Genomic DNA, 17,202 nt, shown 5'->3' with positions numbered 1-17,202 from the left:
TGATTAAATAGCCCTGAATAGAAGTCATGCCATCATTCAGACATAAATTTTTCATAATATCATAAAGAAAGTCAATACACACAAAAAATCGAAATATACAGTATATATCTATTACCTTTAATAGATCTCATTATCTGTATCAGTCCCAGATCAGCCAAAAGAATAAGTTCTTTTCATGGATAATTCACAATAATAATTAACTGTATATATATATATATTTACCTAAACACTTCCTTTAACATTTCGTCTTTACTTTCAGGAAAATTTTTGCTTTTACTGATAAATGCTTCAGCAAATGTTAGAGGACCTGCATTCACCTAAAATACAATGTTTCTAAATAAAGGTTTAAAGTAATGCAGAAAATTTGAAGAGTTAAAAAATAAAAGGACCTGGGATAAAAGCCTATTTTGGACCTTTTTTCTATCAAATTCCTCAAAATAAATTTCTTTTAACACATTGGTTATCTTATCAATCTTAGGAGGTTATCATTTCAGAAACACTCTGAAATGATAAAGGTTTTACTAAAATAACTGAACCTTATCAATGATCAACGATCTATGTAAATGAGGTCAAGATCAGATGAACCCTGCCAGACAGACATGTACACTTTACAATTATTCTTTTCACCAAATAAATATAACCTATTGCTTATAGTATCTGAGAAACTGAACTTATTATGGAAATAAATCTCACCACAGAACCATCTATGCTTGCAACATAGATTGTAACAAAAGCTTTAACCTTTTGAGGTCTGGATGTGACATGTTGGCACCACATTATTCTTTCCTGTGCACTGACACTGCCTTGTAACTTAAGCTTTAACCTTTTGAGGTCTGGATGTGACATGTTGACACTACATTATTACCTGTACACTGACACTGCTTTGTAACTAAAGCTTTAACCTTTTGAGGTCTGGATGTGACATGTTAGCACTACATCATTCTTACCTGTGCACTGACACTGCCTTGTAACTAAAGCTTTAACTTTTTGAGGTCTGGATGTGACATGTTGGCACTACATCATTCTTACCTGTGCACTGACACTGCCTTGTAACTAAAGCTGTAACCTTTTGAGGTCTAGATGTGTCATGTTGGCACTACATCATTCTTACTTGTGCACTGCCACTGCCTTGTAACTAAAGCTGTAACCTTTTGAGGTCTGGATGTGACATGTTGGCACTACATCATTCTTACTTGTGCACTGTCACTACCTTGTAACTTAAGCTGTAACCTTTTGAGGTCTGGATGTGACATGTTGGCACTACATCATTCATAACTGTGCAATGACACTGCCTTGTAACTAAAGCTTTAACCTTTTGAGGTCTGGATGTGACATGTTGGCACTACATCATTCTTACCTGTGCACTGACACTGCCTTGTAACTTAAGCTGTAACCTTGTAAGGTCTGGATATGACATGTTGACAATCTCTCTCATTTCTGCAACTTTAGTCTGCATCTGATCTATAGCTACTTCGATGGGACTTAATTCCAAATCTTTCCTTTCAATAATGTCTATTCTCTTTTTAACATAAGGAAAACTATGGGTGGCTGAAATGACAAAGAGGAGAAAGAATAATCTCTTACGGGTGTAGTTTTTATAAGTCTGTGCTGAATTTTATCCAATATTCAGAATAAGATAATTAGGAACATGCTAAAAGAAAAAGATCAAGTATTAATTGGCAGGGTTAATTTACACTACCTTTATTCTCCACTGACATGCTGGCTTAATTTAAGTATTTAAACAGATATAAGAAGACGTGGTATCAGTGCCAATGAGACAACTCTCCATCCAAGTCAAAATTTATAAAAGTAAACCATTATAGGTCAAAGTACGGTCTTCAACACAGAGTCTTTGCTCACACCGGACAGCAATCTATAAAGGGCCCCAAAAATTACTGGTGTAAAACCATTCAAACGGGAAAACCAACGGCATGTTACATGTCAGTAGTGATATTTGTCTGTTTCTAAGGGTATATTAAAGTCACATATAAGTAATTGTATTAGTCTGTCTGATGTACAATTTTGATAATTCAAAGGAGATAAAAATGGTTTCAGTGATATAAAAAAAAAGTTTTTTAAATGGTAATAAATCAATTTGATTTGTTAATCAATGATAAAACTCGAAATCAAAATATTTTTGCATTTAAATAATAACACAGTAACTTTTTTTCCCTTCAGACATAATTATACATTTCTGAAAAGGTCTTGTTTATAAAACCATTTCAAAATCAACTTGTTTTGTGTACCATAGAAAAATTCATGAAAAGCTCATCTAATCATATAGGTTTCACCCTTATCTATACAAATAGTTGGAAATTGCATACAGTTTCAAATGTTATGCATAAAAAAGATGAACTCTTGCTCACTAATGATGCCCACATTATGAGTATTGGGTTATCAGTAAGTTGGTGTGAATGTAAAAATCCATCATTTGAAAAAGAAATAGTTATGCTATGAAACGAACAATTTGTGAAATTAATATTCTGTTATATGTTTATATAAACTAATAAACTGGGCACCCGGCATACCCATACCATAAAAGTTACTTTTGAATTATATTTACATACTTGTTAATACTGTTCTTCTTTTATATTGCTTGTCAATTTCACCATGTGCCTTGCCATCCTTTGTGAATGGTGTTTCAAACATAAATTTTCTAATTTTATTATTCCTTTCATAATCTGTATGTCTTCTCTGAAGTTCTCGTTCACCAACGTATGGTGTGACATGTGTGACTTGTATATGATAGTATCTGCTATCTAATTGATTTGGATCAACCTGTCAGGAAAAGTAGGTCAACAATTAAAAAAAATCTTTTTCCCCATTTTTGAAATGTAAAAACATTCATTCTACAATGTGAATCCTCTATAATCTCTATAATAGACATAACAAAAGCTATTCACGGTTTCTTGTATTTCTTTTAAACCAATTTGCTGACTGATTATGGTAAATGAACAAATACTTCTCCCATATTTGAGGGGCCTGATTGGGGGGGGGGGGGGGGGGTCTCATCACGATTCACGAGTTGATTTTTTTGTCAATCACAATTCACAGAAAATAAATTTCCATGATCACGGATCACGAAAATATAAAAAGAGTATCCCCAATCAATCTCGATAATAGAGATTCAGAAGCTGGTTGTTTGTGTTGTAGATTGGTTCAATTAAGCTACAATCAAATACATTACTGGCTCATTACTTGTTTACGTGTTGAATTCTCCCAGGTTCTAAATTAAATCGTTAAAAACAGTCACATTCTGACTTCTTGTATTGTATCATATAATATTTCATAGAAGTGTTTTACTGGCGTAAAATACCACGGAACCACGTCTGTGTAACTTGAGACTAAACTCAGAGACTATATAGTATATATATATTTATTTTGTCAATAAAATTTACTGCTGAGCCTGATTGTTCTCCCACTCCTGCTGGTTGTCCCTTGAAGGAAAACTAAGACATTCTGGGGTGTCAATAGCATTGTCCGTTTCTTCAGTGTCTTCCACATCTGATTCTGAATCATATTCAGAAACTTGATCGTAGTCCTTGTTACCTTCTTCAGATATTGAAGGAAATGTGATTTGTTCACTTGTGGCACTGTAAATTGCATTTTTGTACATATTAAGTGGTAATGTGCCAGTGTTGTACATTGTCGTTTGCTGTCGTACTGATCTTTGTCGAACACACTTTCCAAAGTCCTGGGCTAACTCACGCATTTCTCGTTCCTGGTCTTTTGACAGCAGGGCTTTTGGTTTCAAGTGCTCCATAGCACTCAGGGACGACAATGGCATGTCATTTTCAGGAATAGGGTAATAAGAGGAGGGATGCGTAAAGTAGTAGGCATCCCACAGAACACTCCTTTTTATTCCCTCATACACCGTATTACTTAAGTTCCGGGCATGTTCTAACATTGTTGGTAATTGGCATTTGAAATGTCCAAGAGCATGTAAGTTTTCAACGCATATAGTGAGACATGACAACATGTTTATGGGAATTGATGAGTTAACTGACGTTATTTGACTTTGCAAATAACCCAGTTCACTATGGATCATGTCTACGGACTTCAAAGTTTTCGATGATATGGTTCCATCTGGTCCATTAAGTTGTGATCATGGAACTCTTTATTTCCGTAATGGAAAAAAAATCACGAGAACGAAATATATGTCTCAATCACGAAGAACGAACATAAAACTCCAATGAAAACGATTCACGAACAATGCTTTCATCACGAATCACGAAAAATAAATCTGTAGAAAAACGGATCACGATAGCGAAAATGCGCCGATCACGAAGAACGAAAATAACCCATCAGGCCCCTCATATTTAACAACTCCCCACCAAAAAACTAAATTTTTGGACCAAGCTTAGTCAAACCAGAGTTTTATAGTTATGTCGGTCCGTGTATATTTGCGTCCATTCGTTTTTCATTTTGAAATATCAAAAACAAAAAACAAAAAACGAGAGTGTTTTCATTTTTCGTTTTTGATTTCTCAAAAACCAAAACGAAAAACAAAAGTGTTTTCATTTTTCGTTTTTGATTTCTCTAAAACCAAAACGGAAAACGAAAGTGTTTTCATTTTTTGTTTTTGATTTCTCTAAAACCAAAATGAAAATCAAAAGTGTTTTCGTTTTTCGTTTTTGATTTCACTAAACAAGAATTTTGTATTTAATTTTAATTATTTCTCGTTTTATAATGTACAATGTTTTCCTTTCTTGTTTCGCAGTCATTGATAGTAAATAATGCCAATGTAAACACCCCGGTGTTCTTTCAACATAATGTAGACAAAATAGACCGCCTGACTTATGAATTGAACTACGGTGATAAATGAATCAAAGCCTTTCAAATTACCTTGTTTATATCTTTAATAAAAAATAAATTATTATATTTAAATATTAAACGAATCATAAATTTAAATTGTACAATACAATATTATATAAAGATGGTACAAATAAATAGATTGATTACAACATCACATTAACAAGGGAGGTTACTACTTTTTAAAACTTATTAGAAAACTACCCCGGTCGTTAAAGTATACTACATGCACAGTCACTGTAGTTATCAGATCTTTAATCGAAGATAATGTCGACGGATGCAAAAGACTGTATCAATCTGAACAATAAGGGTGCGTGATCTTTACTTTTAAATTTAGAAAGGTTGATCTCAGATGATTAGAATTCATGACCAAGGTCCATTATACGAACATTCAGGACGATAATGTGTTTTGCTTGATCAATTGATTGAAAAACAAATTTCCGCAATTTCACAATTCAAACCGGGATTAGCATTCAATCATTTTGCCATTCGGAGCCTACTCGGTATTAGTTTTGCTTATTTTTGAAAGCTATATGGTGACCTTAACTAGAGCCTGGGTGTGGATGGGGGTTTACGGAATAGAGAATAGTGGGCAAAAATTAGAATAATAGAGACAATGGACCAAGAAATAAAAAATAAAATAGAATAATGAGGTGTTAAAATATAAAGAGAACAGAATAATTGGCAAAAAGTATAAAGAAATTAAGAATAGAGAAAAATGGCCTGAAACACTGATTAAAGAATAGAGAAAATCGGCATAGAATATCAAGGAATACAGAAATGAAGAACCCCGTATCCAGACCATCATCCTAGTTGCCTAAACCAACGTTATTTTGTCTCCGGTAGATTGTTATTGGTTATCATACGTTTTCTTTTTATTGCTATGCCTATCAATTAAGACGCGAGCTTTCATAATTTGCCAGCTTATTACATTATAAAAAAAGACTAAGCCGAACACCACTCTGGATTTTTTCTCAAGTGGACCTCAGCTACCTACCCTACCACACCATTACCGAACAGTTAAAAAAAATCTACGGTAAATTAATACTAGGTGCAAAGGGAAGTTGGGTAGCTGAGGTCTACTGGAGAAAAAAATCCAGGGTGTTATTCGTCTTAGTTTTTTTTTAAGTAGGTCCAAAGTTGGGCTCCGCGGACACCCAACCCCACCCTTACCGAAAATTTAATAAAACAAAATTCTAAAGCAATACTTTTGTCCGCGCTAAGACAGAGGGAAGCTTAGTAGCTGAGGTCTACAGTAGAAAAAACACAGGGTATTTTTCGGCTTAGTTTTTTTTTCTAAAGTAGGTCCAAAGTCGAGGTCAGATAAGCTACCCAACCCTTACCGAAAAGTTAACAAACAAAAATTCTATGGCAATACTTTTTTCCGCACTAGGTGCAAACGTAAGCTAGAGACCTAGCGCCTACTTGATCAAAATCCCCAGTTTGGGTATAGCACGGATTATTTTTTAAAGCTAATAAATAATTTCCTTGCCCACCATACTTTGAGTACAAAAAATAAACCTTTCGTCCAATCATAAGTAAGCGAAATCCACTGTTTCAGAAGTAGAATGTTTTGTCAAAACATTTTGTGTGGCAAAAAAAAAGTTAAAGCACGAGTGCAACTTTTTTTCTTCTAAACGGAACAATTGTTACTTTTCATGAACTATTTGACAGGATGCCGAGAAAATGGAAAGCTATTTCACACAATAGTGCAATTTTGCCAACAATTAAATAATTTCATAATTATTTACGATTCTATATACACTCAAAAGTGTTGACTATTTGAAATGTAAAGCGTGCAGCACGCTGTGTGATGTATTGAAAGCGATTTATATTGTATTTATATAACTAATGAACAAGAAATGAAATTTTGAAATTCACTGAATAGTGTCTTTGACTGCTTAATTATATATTAAAAACTGATAATATAGTGGTTATATATTAATAAAAACATTTGAAGTACGTTTGAATCTTATGCAACACTTGGGTTTATATAAGCATCTGAAAACTGGCTGCTAGCGAAGTGGCTGCTAGCGAGTGGCTGCTTGCTTGGACCTGGTCTCACAAACTCCGCATTTTCATTCACGTCTTCACATTACAGGTTTCAGTAAACGTTTAGTAAATTATGTCAATGTGAAGAAAATGACCCGTATTATGCCAACAACTGGTTTTAGAATTAATTAGTTTATTTCCGATGCAAAGACCTTATAAGTGAATCAATATTAATACAAAAATATGTCATCTTTAATGATTCCTCATGTGATTACTTGGCCGTTTTTTTTAGTGATTATTTGATTACTAGACCAAATATTTCATGATTATTTGATTATCTAGGACAGTATTTTAGATTAATTGATTACCAAGTTTAAACAATAAATTTGTGTGTATAGCATACATATAAAATTTGGCTTGAAAGACGTTATTTTTTTTCGACTCGCTCCGCTCGGTAAAATTGTTAAGAATTAAGTCCGAAGATTGAACGCGTTTGTCCAGTAATCTTATTAAAATTCATACAAAAAAGTTATATAAGTATAACAAAATCTTTTAATTAGATTGGTTCGTCTAATTTAGTATTTTTATCTGAAGTAAATTTACTAACTTCTTTAATAAAGGATTTGAACAAGAATGTGTCCATAGTACATGAATGCCCCACTCGCACTATCATTTTTTTATGTCCAGTGGACCGTAAATTGCGGTCAGAACTCTAATTTGGCATTAAAATTAGAAAGATCATATCATATGGAACATGTGTACTGAGTTTCAAGTTGATTGGACTTCAACTTCATCAAAAACTACTTTGACCAAAAACATTAACCTGAAGCGGAACAGACGGATGAACGGAAGAACAAACGGACGCACAGACCGAAAAACATAATGCCTATAAATGGGACATACATTCACAAAATGTGCTGAAATTGAATGAAGGTCTCAACTAGACCATAACAGGCATATCTTAATAAAGTTCCCTGAAGTCACAAACAACTTCACTCACTTGTAGATCTATTTCCACTACTTCTGCAATATTGTATTTATCAATAATACTATAAATAGAAATTGTATGCATGTAAATTAAAAACGATCAGGGTAAACTTATCAATCCTTTAAATAAACTTATTTTAAAAGGTTACCAATTGAACACTGTAAATAGATCTTTGAATATTGTTTTTATTGGTATAAATATTAATTTTGTTATCAGTAACTTAAAATTATACTACATATTATTGTTATACACATCAAGGTACTACAATCTGTTGATACCTATGATTTGGCATTGCACAAGGTCATGTCTTTCTCTGACTGTTAATGACGTCTTTACACTAAATCCATTGGATGTTGGATGTGTACTGATTGATATTTTAGTCTTAGATACATGATTTTTGTATTAGTTGTTATTGGCTTTAAACAAGCTGTCAGTACTACGATTACTCTCAGATCTGTACTTTGTGTCCTTTTTTGTTTGTTAAGGATGTATTAATACCCTGCCACGTCCGGTCTGTGCTTTTGTTAGATTTTTTTTTCTGTTTTGTATCGATCTGATATGTTAAGCCCTTTTCAACTGATTTTTATAGTTTGTTCTTATATTGTTCTGTAACAAAACTCGTCCCAGGTTAACGGGAGGGTTGAGCGCTCACTTGCATGTTTAACCCCGCCACATACTGTATGTGCCTGTCCCAAGTTAGGAGCCTGTAGTTCAATGGTTGTCGTTTGTTGATGTCTGTCATATTTGTTTTTCGTTTTATTGTGTTATAAATTAGGCCGTTTTTTCTCAACTGAACTGTTTCATATTTTTCATGTCAGAGCCTTTCATAGCCGACTACACCCTACTGGTTTTTTTCTCATTGTTGAATGTGGTACGGTTGCCTATATATAATTGCTTACATCCACTTCATTTGAACTTTGGGGATAGTTGTTACATTGGCAATCATACCACATCTCCTTATTAAATTGTTGAAGGGGGAGGGGGTGGGGTGAAATTTGTATATCTTAAGAAAGTTCCAATGTTTTCCTCCCAGGTCACTCAGTTTTAATTGGATATTTTCTCATTTTGCTGTGCCCTTGGATTTGTGTTTAAGGCCAACCAGAGCTTGCTGCCTGTTGGTGGGTAGTTGAAGACCATATGGTAAGCTCTAGGTGTCTTTTTGTGTATTGTATATGGTGATTTGGTGATGTCTTCATGCCATTGTCCCATTACTTTATATAGACAGCTTATCAGTCAACCATATCTATCAAAGACGACAAATGATGGCCAAAGCTCTCCTGGCCTTTTGTATAGTCAGGCGAGAAACAAGATATAAACGGACTTGGCTTGGTATAAACATGTATATTTAGTAAATTCGTATAAATTCAAGTCAAATTAATATCTGAAAACAACATAAAAATATGAAAGTGTAAAACAAAATTTTTTTTAATAAATCTTGAAAATATTATTGTGTTTGTGTGTGGCCATTGATAAAGGCATGTTTTTCAGTCTGGGTTAAAAAAAATTATTGACTTCGGGTACAAATCCCTGCCCCACCCCAGAGAATCAAATGGTTGCTTCCTTGGGAACAATAGAGATAGAAGATGTTGAGAATGAAGATCAGGTAATAATTTTATGTTCTGCGGCGACGTTAAAGGAACACCAATCAGTCAATCGATCTTTATGACTATGGCTACAGTTGTGTAATATTCCTTGTTGTAAAAGTTCCTTTTCTGCTTTGTGTAGACTTATTAAGACTTGGAATAGATCTACGATGACTATTGAACGGTCGTGTATGGTTTGGCAATTTCACATGCCTACCGATAATAAAATTGACAATGGAAATTTGGGAATATGTCAAAGAGACAACAACCCGACCAAAGAGCAGACAACAGCCGATGTCCAGATATGATACGATGCTACCGGACATAGAAAAAACTGTCCTTTTTTCATGGAAAATTAAACTGTAACAGCATATTAAAGAATACAAAACTAGCTCTCTTTTCTGTAAATACAAATAAAAAGCTGACATGGGTGAGATTAAAGCTAGAAATCCCAATCTCCCAATTCACTTAAAAAGACCATATATAGTTATAAGAAGATGTGGTATGAGTGCCAATGAGACATTTCTCCATCCAAGTCACAATTTGTAAAAGAAAAACCATTATAGGTCAAAGTACGATCTTCAACACGGAGCCTTGGCTCACACCGAACAGCAAGCTACAAAGGGCCCCAAAATGACCAGTGCAAAACCATTCAAACGGGAAAACTATGCAACGGTATAATCTATATAATAAACAAGAAACGAGAGCACTTATGAACCACATCAACAAACGGCAACTACTGAACATCAGGTTCCTGACTTAGAACAGGTGCAAACAAATGCAGGTTTAAACGTTTTAATAGGTACCAAATTCACTCTTATCCGAAACAATAATGTAACATATGACCTTTAATATTGAAGGGCTAAACTAGCATTGAGCCGTGTTTAGGCCCTAACATAGAAAATAAAGAGATGTGCATGGGACAAAATCGCACACAATACATAGAAAAAATACAAATTATCAATGAACAGGGCTTGTATTCCTGTTCTTCATCTTGAAAGTAGCTGGAGGGTCTTCAACGAAGAAAAGAACCATTCATACCCTGAAAACAACAGCCACACACTTGGCTATGTGGATTACAATGTTTTGCTTTATCCTACACCCTGGATTTTTTCCCCAGAAGACCTCAGGTCCCCAGCTTCCCTTTACATCTAGTGCGGACAAAAGTATTGCCGTAGATTTTTTTTATTAACTTTTCGGTAATGGTGTGGTAGGGTGGGTAGCTGAGGTCTACTTGAGAAAAAATCCAGAGTGATGTTCGGCTTAGTCTTTTTTTATAATGTAATAAGCTGGCAAATTATGAAAGCTCATGTCTTAATTGATAGGCATAGAAATAAAAAGAAAACGTATGAAAACCAATAACATTCTACCGGAGACAAAATATCGTTGGTTTAGGCAACTAGTATGATGGTCTGGATGCGTATTTCTTCATTTCTGTATTCTTTGATATTCTATTCCATTTTTCTCTATTCTTTAATCAGTGTTTCAGGCCATTTTTCTCTATTCTTTATCATGTTTATTTCTTTATACTTTTTGCCAATTATTCTATTCTTTTTATATTTTAACAACTCATTATTCTATATTTTTTTATTTCTTGGTCCATTGTCTCTATTATTTATATTTTTTGCCCACTATTCTCTATTCCGTAAACCCCCATCCACACCCAGGCTCTAGTTAAGGTCACCATATAGCTTTCAAAAATAAGCAAAACTAATACCGAGTAGGCTCCGAATGGCAAAATGATTGAATGCTAATCCCGGTTTGAATTGTGAAATTGCGGAAATTTGTTTTTCAATCAATTGATCAAGCAAAACACATTATCGTCCTGAATGTTCGTATAATAGACCTTGGTCATGAATTCTAATCATCTGAGATCAACCTTTCTAAATTTAAAAGTAAAGATCACGCACCCTTATTGTTCAGATTGATAAAGTCTTTTGCATCCGTCGACCAGTTGAACGGCAAACGCTTTAATGGCGTCTAAGTTCAAGACATTGGTCACGTGATAAAAGGTCAGAGTTTACCGTTTTCTTGTGAACGTGTACACCTCTTGGTTTTTTACTTCGTATCGTCTAATTGTAACTCGTACATAAATAAAACTTGTAGGGTCCAAATCTTGAGTGAATAAGCTTCATTATTATGTATACTTATTTATGAAAGGTGTTATAAAAGTATTCTAAAACAACGATGGAAGTTGAAATTTTTTTTGGAAAATTTGCGTAGGTCTACGGAAAATCCCAAATCATTTCTTAAATGGGTTTGGTAACGTATGGAGGGGTATAAAATATGAAGTAAAATCATTTTCTGCATCTTATATATTAATTATAGATCATAAATTCCCCGGATACGCAATTGTGTCAGCTTATTCGTGGCGAAGCGGAGATCAACGGGAGATAACTCCGTACACGCGTCGTAGGAAACTGCAAGTTCACAACAGTAAATTCGAGTAAAATTAATGATTGTAGTTATATTTCGACACTTTCTTGAATAACCATTCAATATTTTATGTTCCTCTACTCTTGTAACATTAAAATAGTCATGGAATGTTTGAATATGGCATTTTTTCAAGTACCCTAAAACAGGTTTTTGAAAACTTCCAAAGAAGAAAATTATAGATAACTGACTTTTCTCTGAAACTTGGACTTATTTGTATATTCTCAAACACCCTTTTGGTAGATGGAATGATACAAGTCTTTGTTTTACTTTCTTTGTATCAATATTCTAAGAAAGGATATGAAAATAAACTCAGTGTTTGTACATGTTGGTTGTTTAGAACAGTTTGTTTAATATATTAAAATTTCACTCTAAAATTAGACTTGAATTTTTATATTTAAATAAGTATCTAACATAGAAAGTTGTTAATCTGGTGCACTGAAAATGTTCCATCAGAAATGAGATTTAACAAAGTTATTCAGACTGAAGAACTTGTCACTTTTTATGCTGATCATATGGAGAAAAAAGAGTGATATTATAAATTCTAACACAGCATCAATTGTGAAACAATAGTTCTTTCCTACAGACATTTTATTTTTCAAGATGTGAGGCTTGCCGATCAATTTACATATTTAAGATTTCACTGTTAAGAGTGGAAAAATAACTTATTGACAGAGATTCTGTATGGGAATGTTTCTCTTGATATTTTTAAATACATTTATGTTACCAACTACATTGTATCTTTGTTTTTCTACTATGATCTGCAAAGAGATGGGTTCTTTATGTGTGACCTCAATGATTGTCAAGCATGATTATTGGTAGCCTTTATTCCTGATGTAACAATGGAAAATTCTGAGAAAAGCAAGAACTTTTAAGCAGATCCAGGTCTTTTATAAAGAGAGGGTGGATTATTCCTAATTTCCATATACAGAAAAAACATATTTCATTTCATGCCAAATAATTACATACAAGAGGGGTTTATCAGCCATTTGTCAGCAGAACTTGTGTTACAATATAATTTAACTTTGCATTACATTAAATTACAATATGGAAAAAAAGAAAATGTAGACAATACATGCCCCCTTCCTCTTTGAAAATTTGCTTGATCCACCCCGAGATAAGAAACTATATAAGATGTACAAGTTCCGTTGCTCGCTCTTAATCAAGAGAAAAAATCTGAACATCCAAAAAGCCAGAAAGGGATTTAAAACATTATAATCAACACAAAGAAAACTGAAAAAAAAGCTGTATTGCAATCTGATATCATGCAGTTCTCATAATTCCTATTGCATGTATTACTTCAAGTTTTGATTTTTTTCCCTTATATTTGAATTCATAAGTCCTACAAACAACTGTTGAGTCTTTTAATTAAATTATTGATTGAATAATGAATGATTAGCTAAGCTGGTCTGTAAATAAAGTCTGAAAATGCTTTGTTTAAATAAAAGAGTGTTATTATGTCATAAAATATACTGAATCAACTTCAAATTTAATCCAAATTCACATTTAACTGCTCTAAAATGCATAGTCAATTGAACTACAAAACAAAAACCTGAGACTACTATAACAATTAACATAGAGATTGGTCACTTCCCATGTTATAGTAGTCTCAGACAAAAACAAAGCTGACTTAAATACATGTACAGTATGTTCAGAAATTTTTTGAAGAATGGACAACAATGAGATATTTATTTTTCTGATATCAGAAAAAATCTCATAGTATCAAATCAGAATGAGAGTTCTTTTTATTGAGATAGCCATTTTAATCGCATTATTTACTTTAATAAAAACCTCATGATAATATCTGAATTTACAGTCATGACTTGTCAACCTCTACACTTAAAAATTTAAGGTTCCTAGGCCTAAATGTGGTTGAAATACAGACAATTTTGGTAACTTTTACAAAAAATCTCTTTTTTATGACATACCTTACAATTTCAGAATAAGCTGCATTAAGTTATATATGTATCACATATAAGAATGCTAGTTTGTATTTTAATATCATGATTATCATGATTATTGCAATAAGTTGTTATTATTCAATTAATTAAAAAAATCATCAATTATTTTTGAATTGATAGATCTGGAACTAGTACATACATTTGTTTTTTTAAACATCTATATGTAATATATTTTGTACAAGACAGTCATGGCAGTTCACAATTACAGTGGTCATTATAAACATAATGACACAATTTATACAACCAAATCTTATTGTTGATATATGTTAACTGAAATCATTGCAGAATTTTTCTTTCAAATGATTTAATGTTTGTTAGTCACTTACTTTAAATACTTAACCTGTACTAAAATAAAGAGATGTGGTATGATTGCCAATGAGATAACAGTATAGAAACTATCCACCAGAGTCCAAATGTCTGTTAGCAGTTAAATTATAAGTCACTTTACAGACATCAACAATGAATACATTTCATTGTTATCAGGCAGATGAGGAAAAAGAGTAATGATAGCTTTTAGCTTACTACATGTACAAGAGAATATAAGAAATATAATAATATAAATAAGGAAATAATAGAGACAAAAAAGATAGGACTTAGCCACTGGACTATATGTAAAGTGTTCCCTTACTAATCCTTAAAGGAGCTGCTGTATACTGTAAAAGGTTGTTGAGGACTTGGCCACATCAATCAGCATTTTTAGACACTACATTATGGTCGATTGCAATCTGCCCTATTTGCTCCAACCTCTAATGAGTATTAAAATTAATACCTAGGGTGGGAATTAAACCCATGTATGTTCATTTACTCTTTTGTTCTCTATGTACATACATGTACATATATATGAAATATATCAAATGCAAAAAAATGCTGGAATGTAAATATGGTAATTTACATCATGTACATTATTACAGCCTCTTTTTTTAAGGACCTAGTAAAGGAGGTCCATGGACCTAGCTAGACCTATTTCTTAGGCAAGGTGTATTATATAACTCTTGAAAGTAGTTAAATGCAATTGTAAAATTAATTTTATCTGCTGTTAAACAATAATAACACGATAATGGTTATTTCTAAGTATTTAGGAACAACAGCGTGCAATTTAGGTAAACAAACATCAATAATCTACCACGTGTTTGTCTGCTGTGCTTGAATATTCAAAACGACCCATCGGGTTTATTTACACGAATTTTTGCTAAAGCAGACAGTTAAACATGTCTGTTTACCTAGTAAGTTCTATAAAAAATGCATTTGCTGTTATAACTTGTGTATGCATGGAAATATAATGAACATTACATTGATTATTTACCGTAAATATTGAATACACATCATTCCTGAGCTATACACACAAAACACATGGCACTGTTGTAACGATGGCTGGTAACGTATAGCCACTTTATAACAGTAAATCCCATTGGATAAGCTACCCTACACAGTACATAATATGCAAATTAATGATTGGATACGAATTTGTGTCAGCTCTCAAATCGATGGAAAAATGTAAACATTGGAATCCGCCATTTTGACATAGGAAACAAACTAATTTTGAATCTTGGATTAAAGGACATTGCGCACATTGCCAGCGTATCATGCATAACCAGTCATGTGCAAATATATCTTTTAATTAGTTTTATACACTTACTTTTCTATGTTTTAGTTAATTTAATGTTTTAATTTACTACAGAACGGAACATCGTTCTCAAAGACGCCGTAGAAAAAATTATAGGTGGCGCTGTCTGTGGGCGTAAACATTTTACATACGGGTACTTTTTTTGTCGACAAATTGACCTCTATCTGTCAGATTCAGGCGTTTGCCGTTCAACTGGACATTATCTTCGATTAAAGATCTGATAACCACAGTGACTGTGCATGTATACTTTAACGACCGGGGTAGTTTTCTAATAAGTTTTTAAAAGTAGTAACCTCCCTTGTTAATGTGATGTTGCAATCAATCTATTTATTTGTACCATCTTTATATAATATTATATTGTATAATTTAAATTTATGATTCGTTTAATATTTAAATATAATAATTTATTTTTTATTAAAGACATAAACAAGGTAATTTGAAAGGCTTTGATTCATTTATCATCGTAGTTCAATTCATAAGTCAGGCAGTCTATTTTGTCTACATTATGTTGAAAGAACACCGGAGTGTTTACATTGGCATTATTTACTATCAATGACTGTGAAACAAGAAAGGAAAACATTGTACATTATAAAACGAGAAATAATTAAAATTAAATACAAAATTCTTGTTTAGTGAAATTAAAAACGAAAAACGGAAACACTTTTGATTTTCATTTTGGTTTTAGAGAAATCAAAAACAAAAAATGAAAACACTTTCGTTTTCCGTTTTGGTTTTAGAGAAATCAAAAACGAAAAATGAAAACACTTTTGTTTTCCGTTTTGGTTTTAGAGAAATCAAAAACGAAAAATGAAAACACTTTTGTTTTTCGTTTTGGTTTTTGAGAAATCAAAAACGAAAAATGAAAACACTCTCGTTTTTTGTTTTTTGTTTTTGATATTTCAAAAAGAAAAACGAATGGACGCAAATATACACTGACCTATGTCTTCCAGACTTTTCATTTGTCACTCTGCACTTCTAATTTACAATCCACCCTAAACATGCTAAAGCAGAACACGGATTTCATAGAAGATTTTCAGCAAATTTATGTTTTTTATATCTTTATAAATTTACAATTTTCATGGAACAATAAACTAATTTCCATTGCAAAAAAAATATATTTAAAGGTTAGAATTGTTATAGCATAATATTCCTTCACCCAAAAAAATGAGCAATTAGGAAAATTTTCTATATCATAAATATTTGTTATTGATCTAACTGAGGCTAATAGATACCAACAGTTTGTTTTCCCCCATCATAAGTTTTGAATCTTTTAATTGATTTTGTCTTTACCCTTTTTGGAATCTTGAATAAGTTTTATAATTTCTTTGCCATACTTTTCACCATAGATATTACTAAGTCTTTCACATATCTCAGGTAAACTGGTGACTTTTGGTTCTTTGTAGATATATTCTTTACCATCAAAGTAAGACTACAAAGTATAATTAAGTAATAACTAAATCATCTTCATGTTAAGTCTGTTTTCGAAAATTTGCATAAAATTTATTCTCTACTGTTTTATTTCCACTCAAAATTTTTAGAACCTGTATAGCTCTATGTAAACTGAGCAGTACATTATATACATATACTACTATACTAATTGGGCTTCATAGAAAAAAACACTCTACATTAGCTTATATCAAGGTTTAAAACTGCAATTAGAATTTAAACTAAATCATACTTTCAAACAAAAGATTCCCTACTAATTGCATTATTCCAATAGGATATAAAAAAATAGCAGTTAAAATACTTACTCCATAAAATCCAACTCTGAAGCATTTGAATAGTAATCTTTTTCCAGATTGCACAACT

The 17,202-nt window shown here is 32.5% G+C and overlaps 3 protein-coding genes across 4 annotated transcripts in view; 2 read left to right on the top strand and 1 right to left on the bottom strand.

The window, feature by feature from the left end:
• The window catches only part of LOC127732648 (sulfotransferase 1B1-like), a 106,848-nt gene that overhangs the window by 18,505 nt on the left and 71,141 nt on the right, over window positions 1-17,202 (top strand). The window lies entirely within an intron of this gene.
• LOC127732647 (sulfotransferase 1B1-like) overlaps window positions 1-17,202 on the top strand; it is a 75,154-nt gene that overhangs the window by 30,903 nt on the left and 27,049 nt on the right. The window lies entirely within an intron of this gene.
• Window positions 1,315-17,202, bottom strand: part of LOC127732641 (dedicator of cytokinesis protein 9-like) — a 401,298-nt gene continuing 385,410 nt past the window's right edge. The window contains exon 50 of the mRNA XM_052241743.1: window positions 1,315-1,548. Within this exon, the coding sequence (XP_052097703.1) occupies window positions 1,343-1,548 (206 nt within the window). The 3' untranslated portion in view covers window positions 1,315-1,342. The remainder of the gene's footprint in view (window positions 1,549-17,202) is intronic.

The sequence above is a fragment of the Mytilus californianus genome, unplaced genomic scaffold, assembly GCF_021869535.1.
Source record: "Mytilus californianus isolate M0D057914Y unplaced genomic scaffold, xbMytCali1.0.p SCAF_26, whole genome shotgun sequence".
NCBI classification, from domain to species: Eukaryota; Metazoa; Mollusca; class Bivalvia; order Mytilida; family Mytilidae; genus Mytilus; species Mytilus californianus.
Note: the sequence above shows the minus strand (reverse complement) of the source record. Positions and strands in the feature narration are given on the sequence as shown.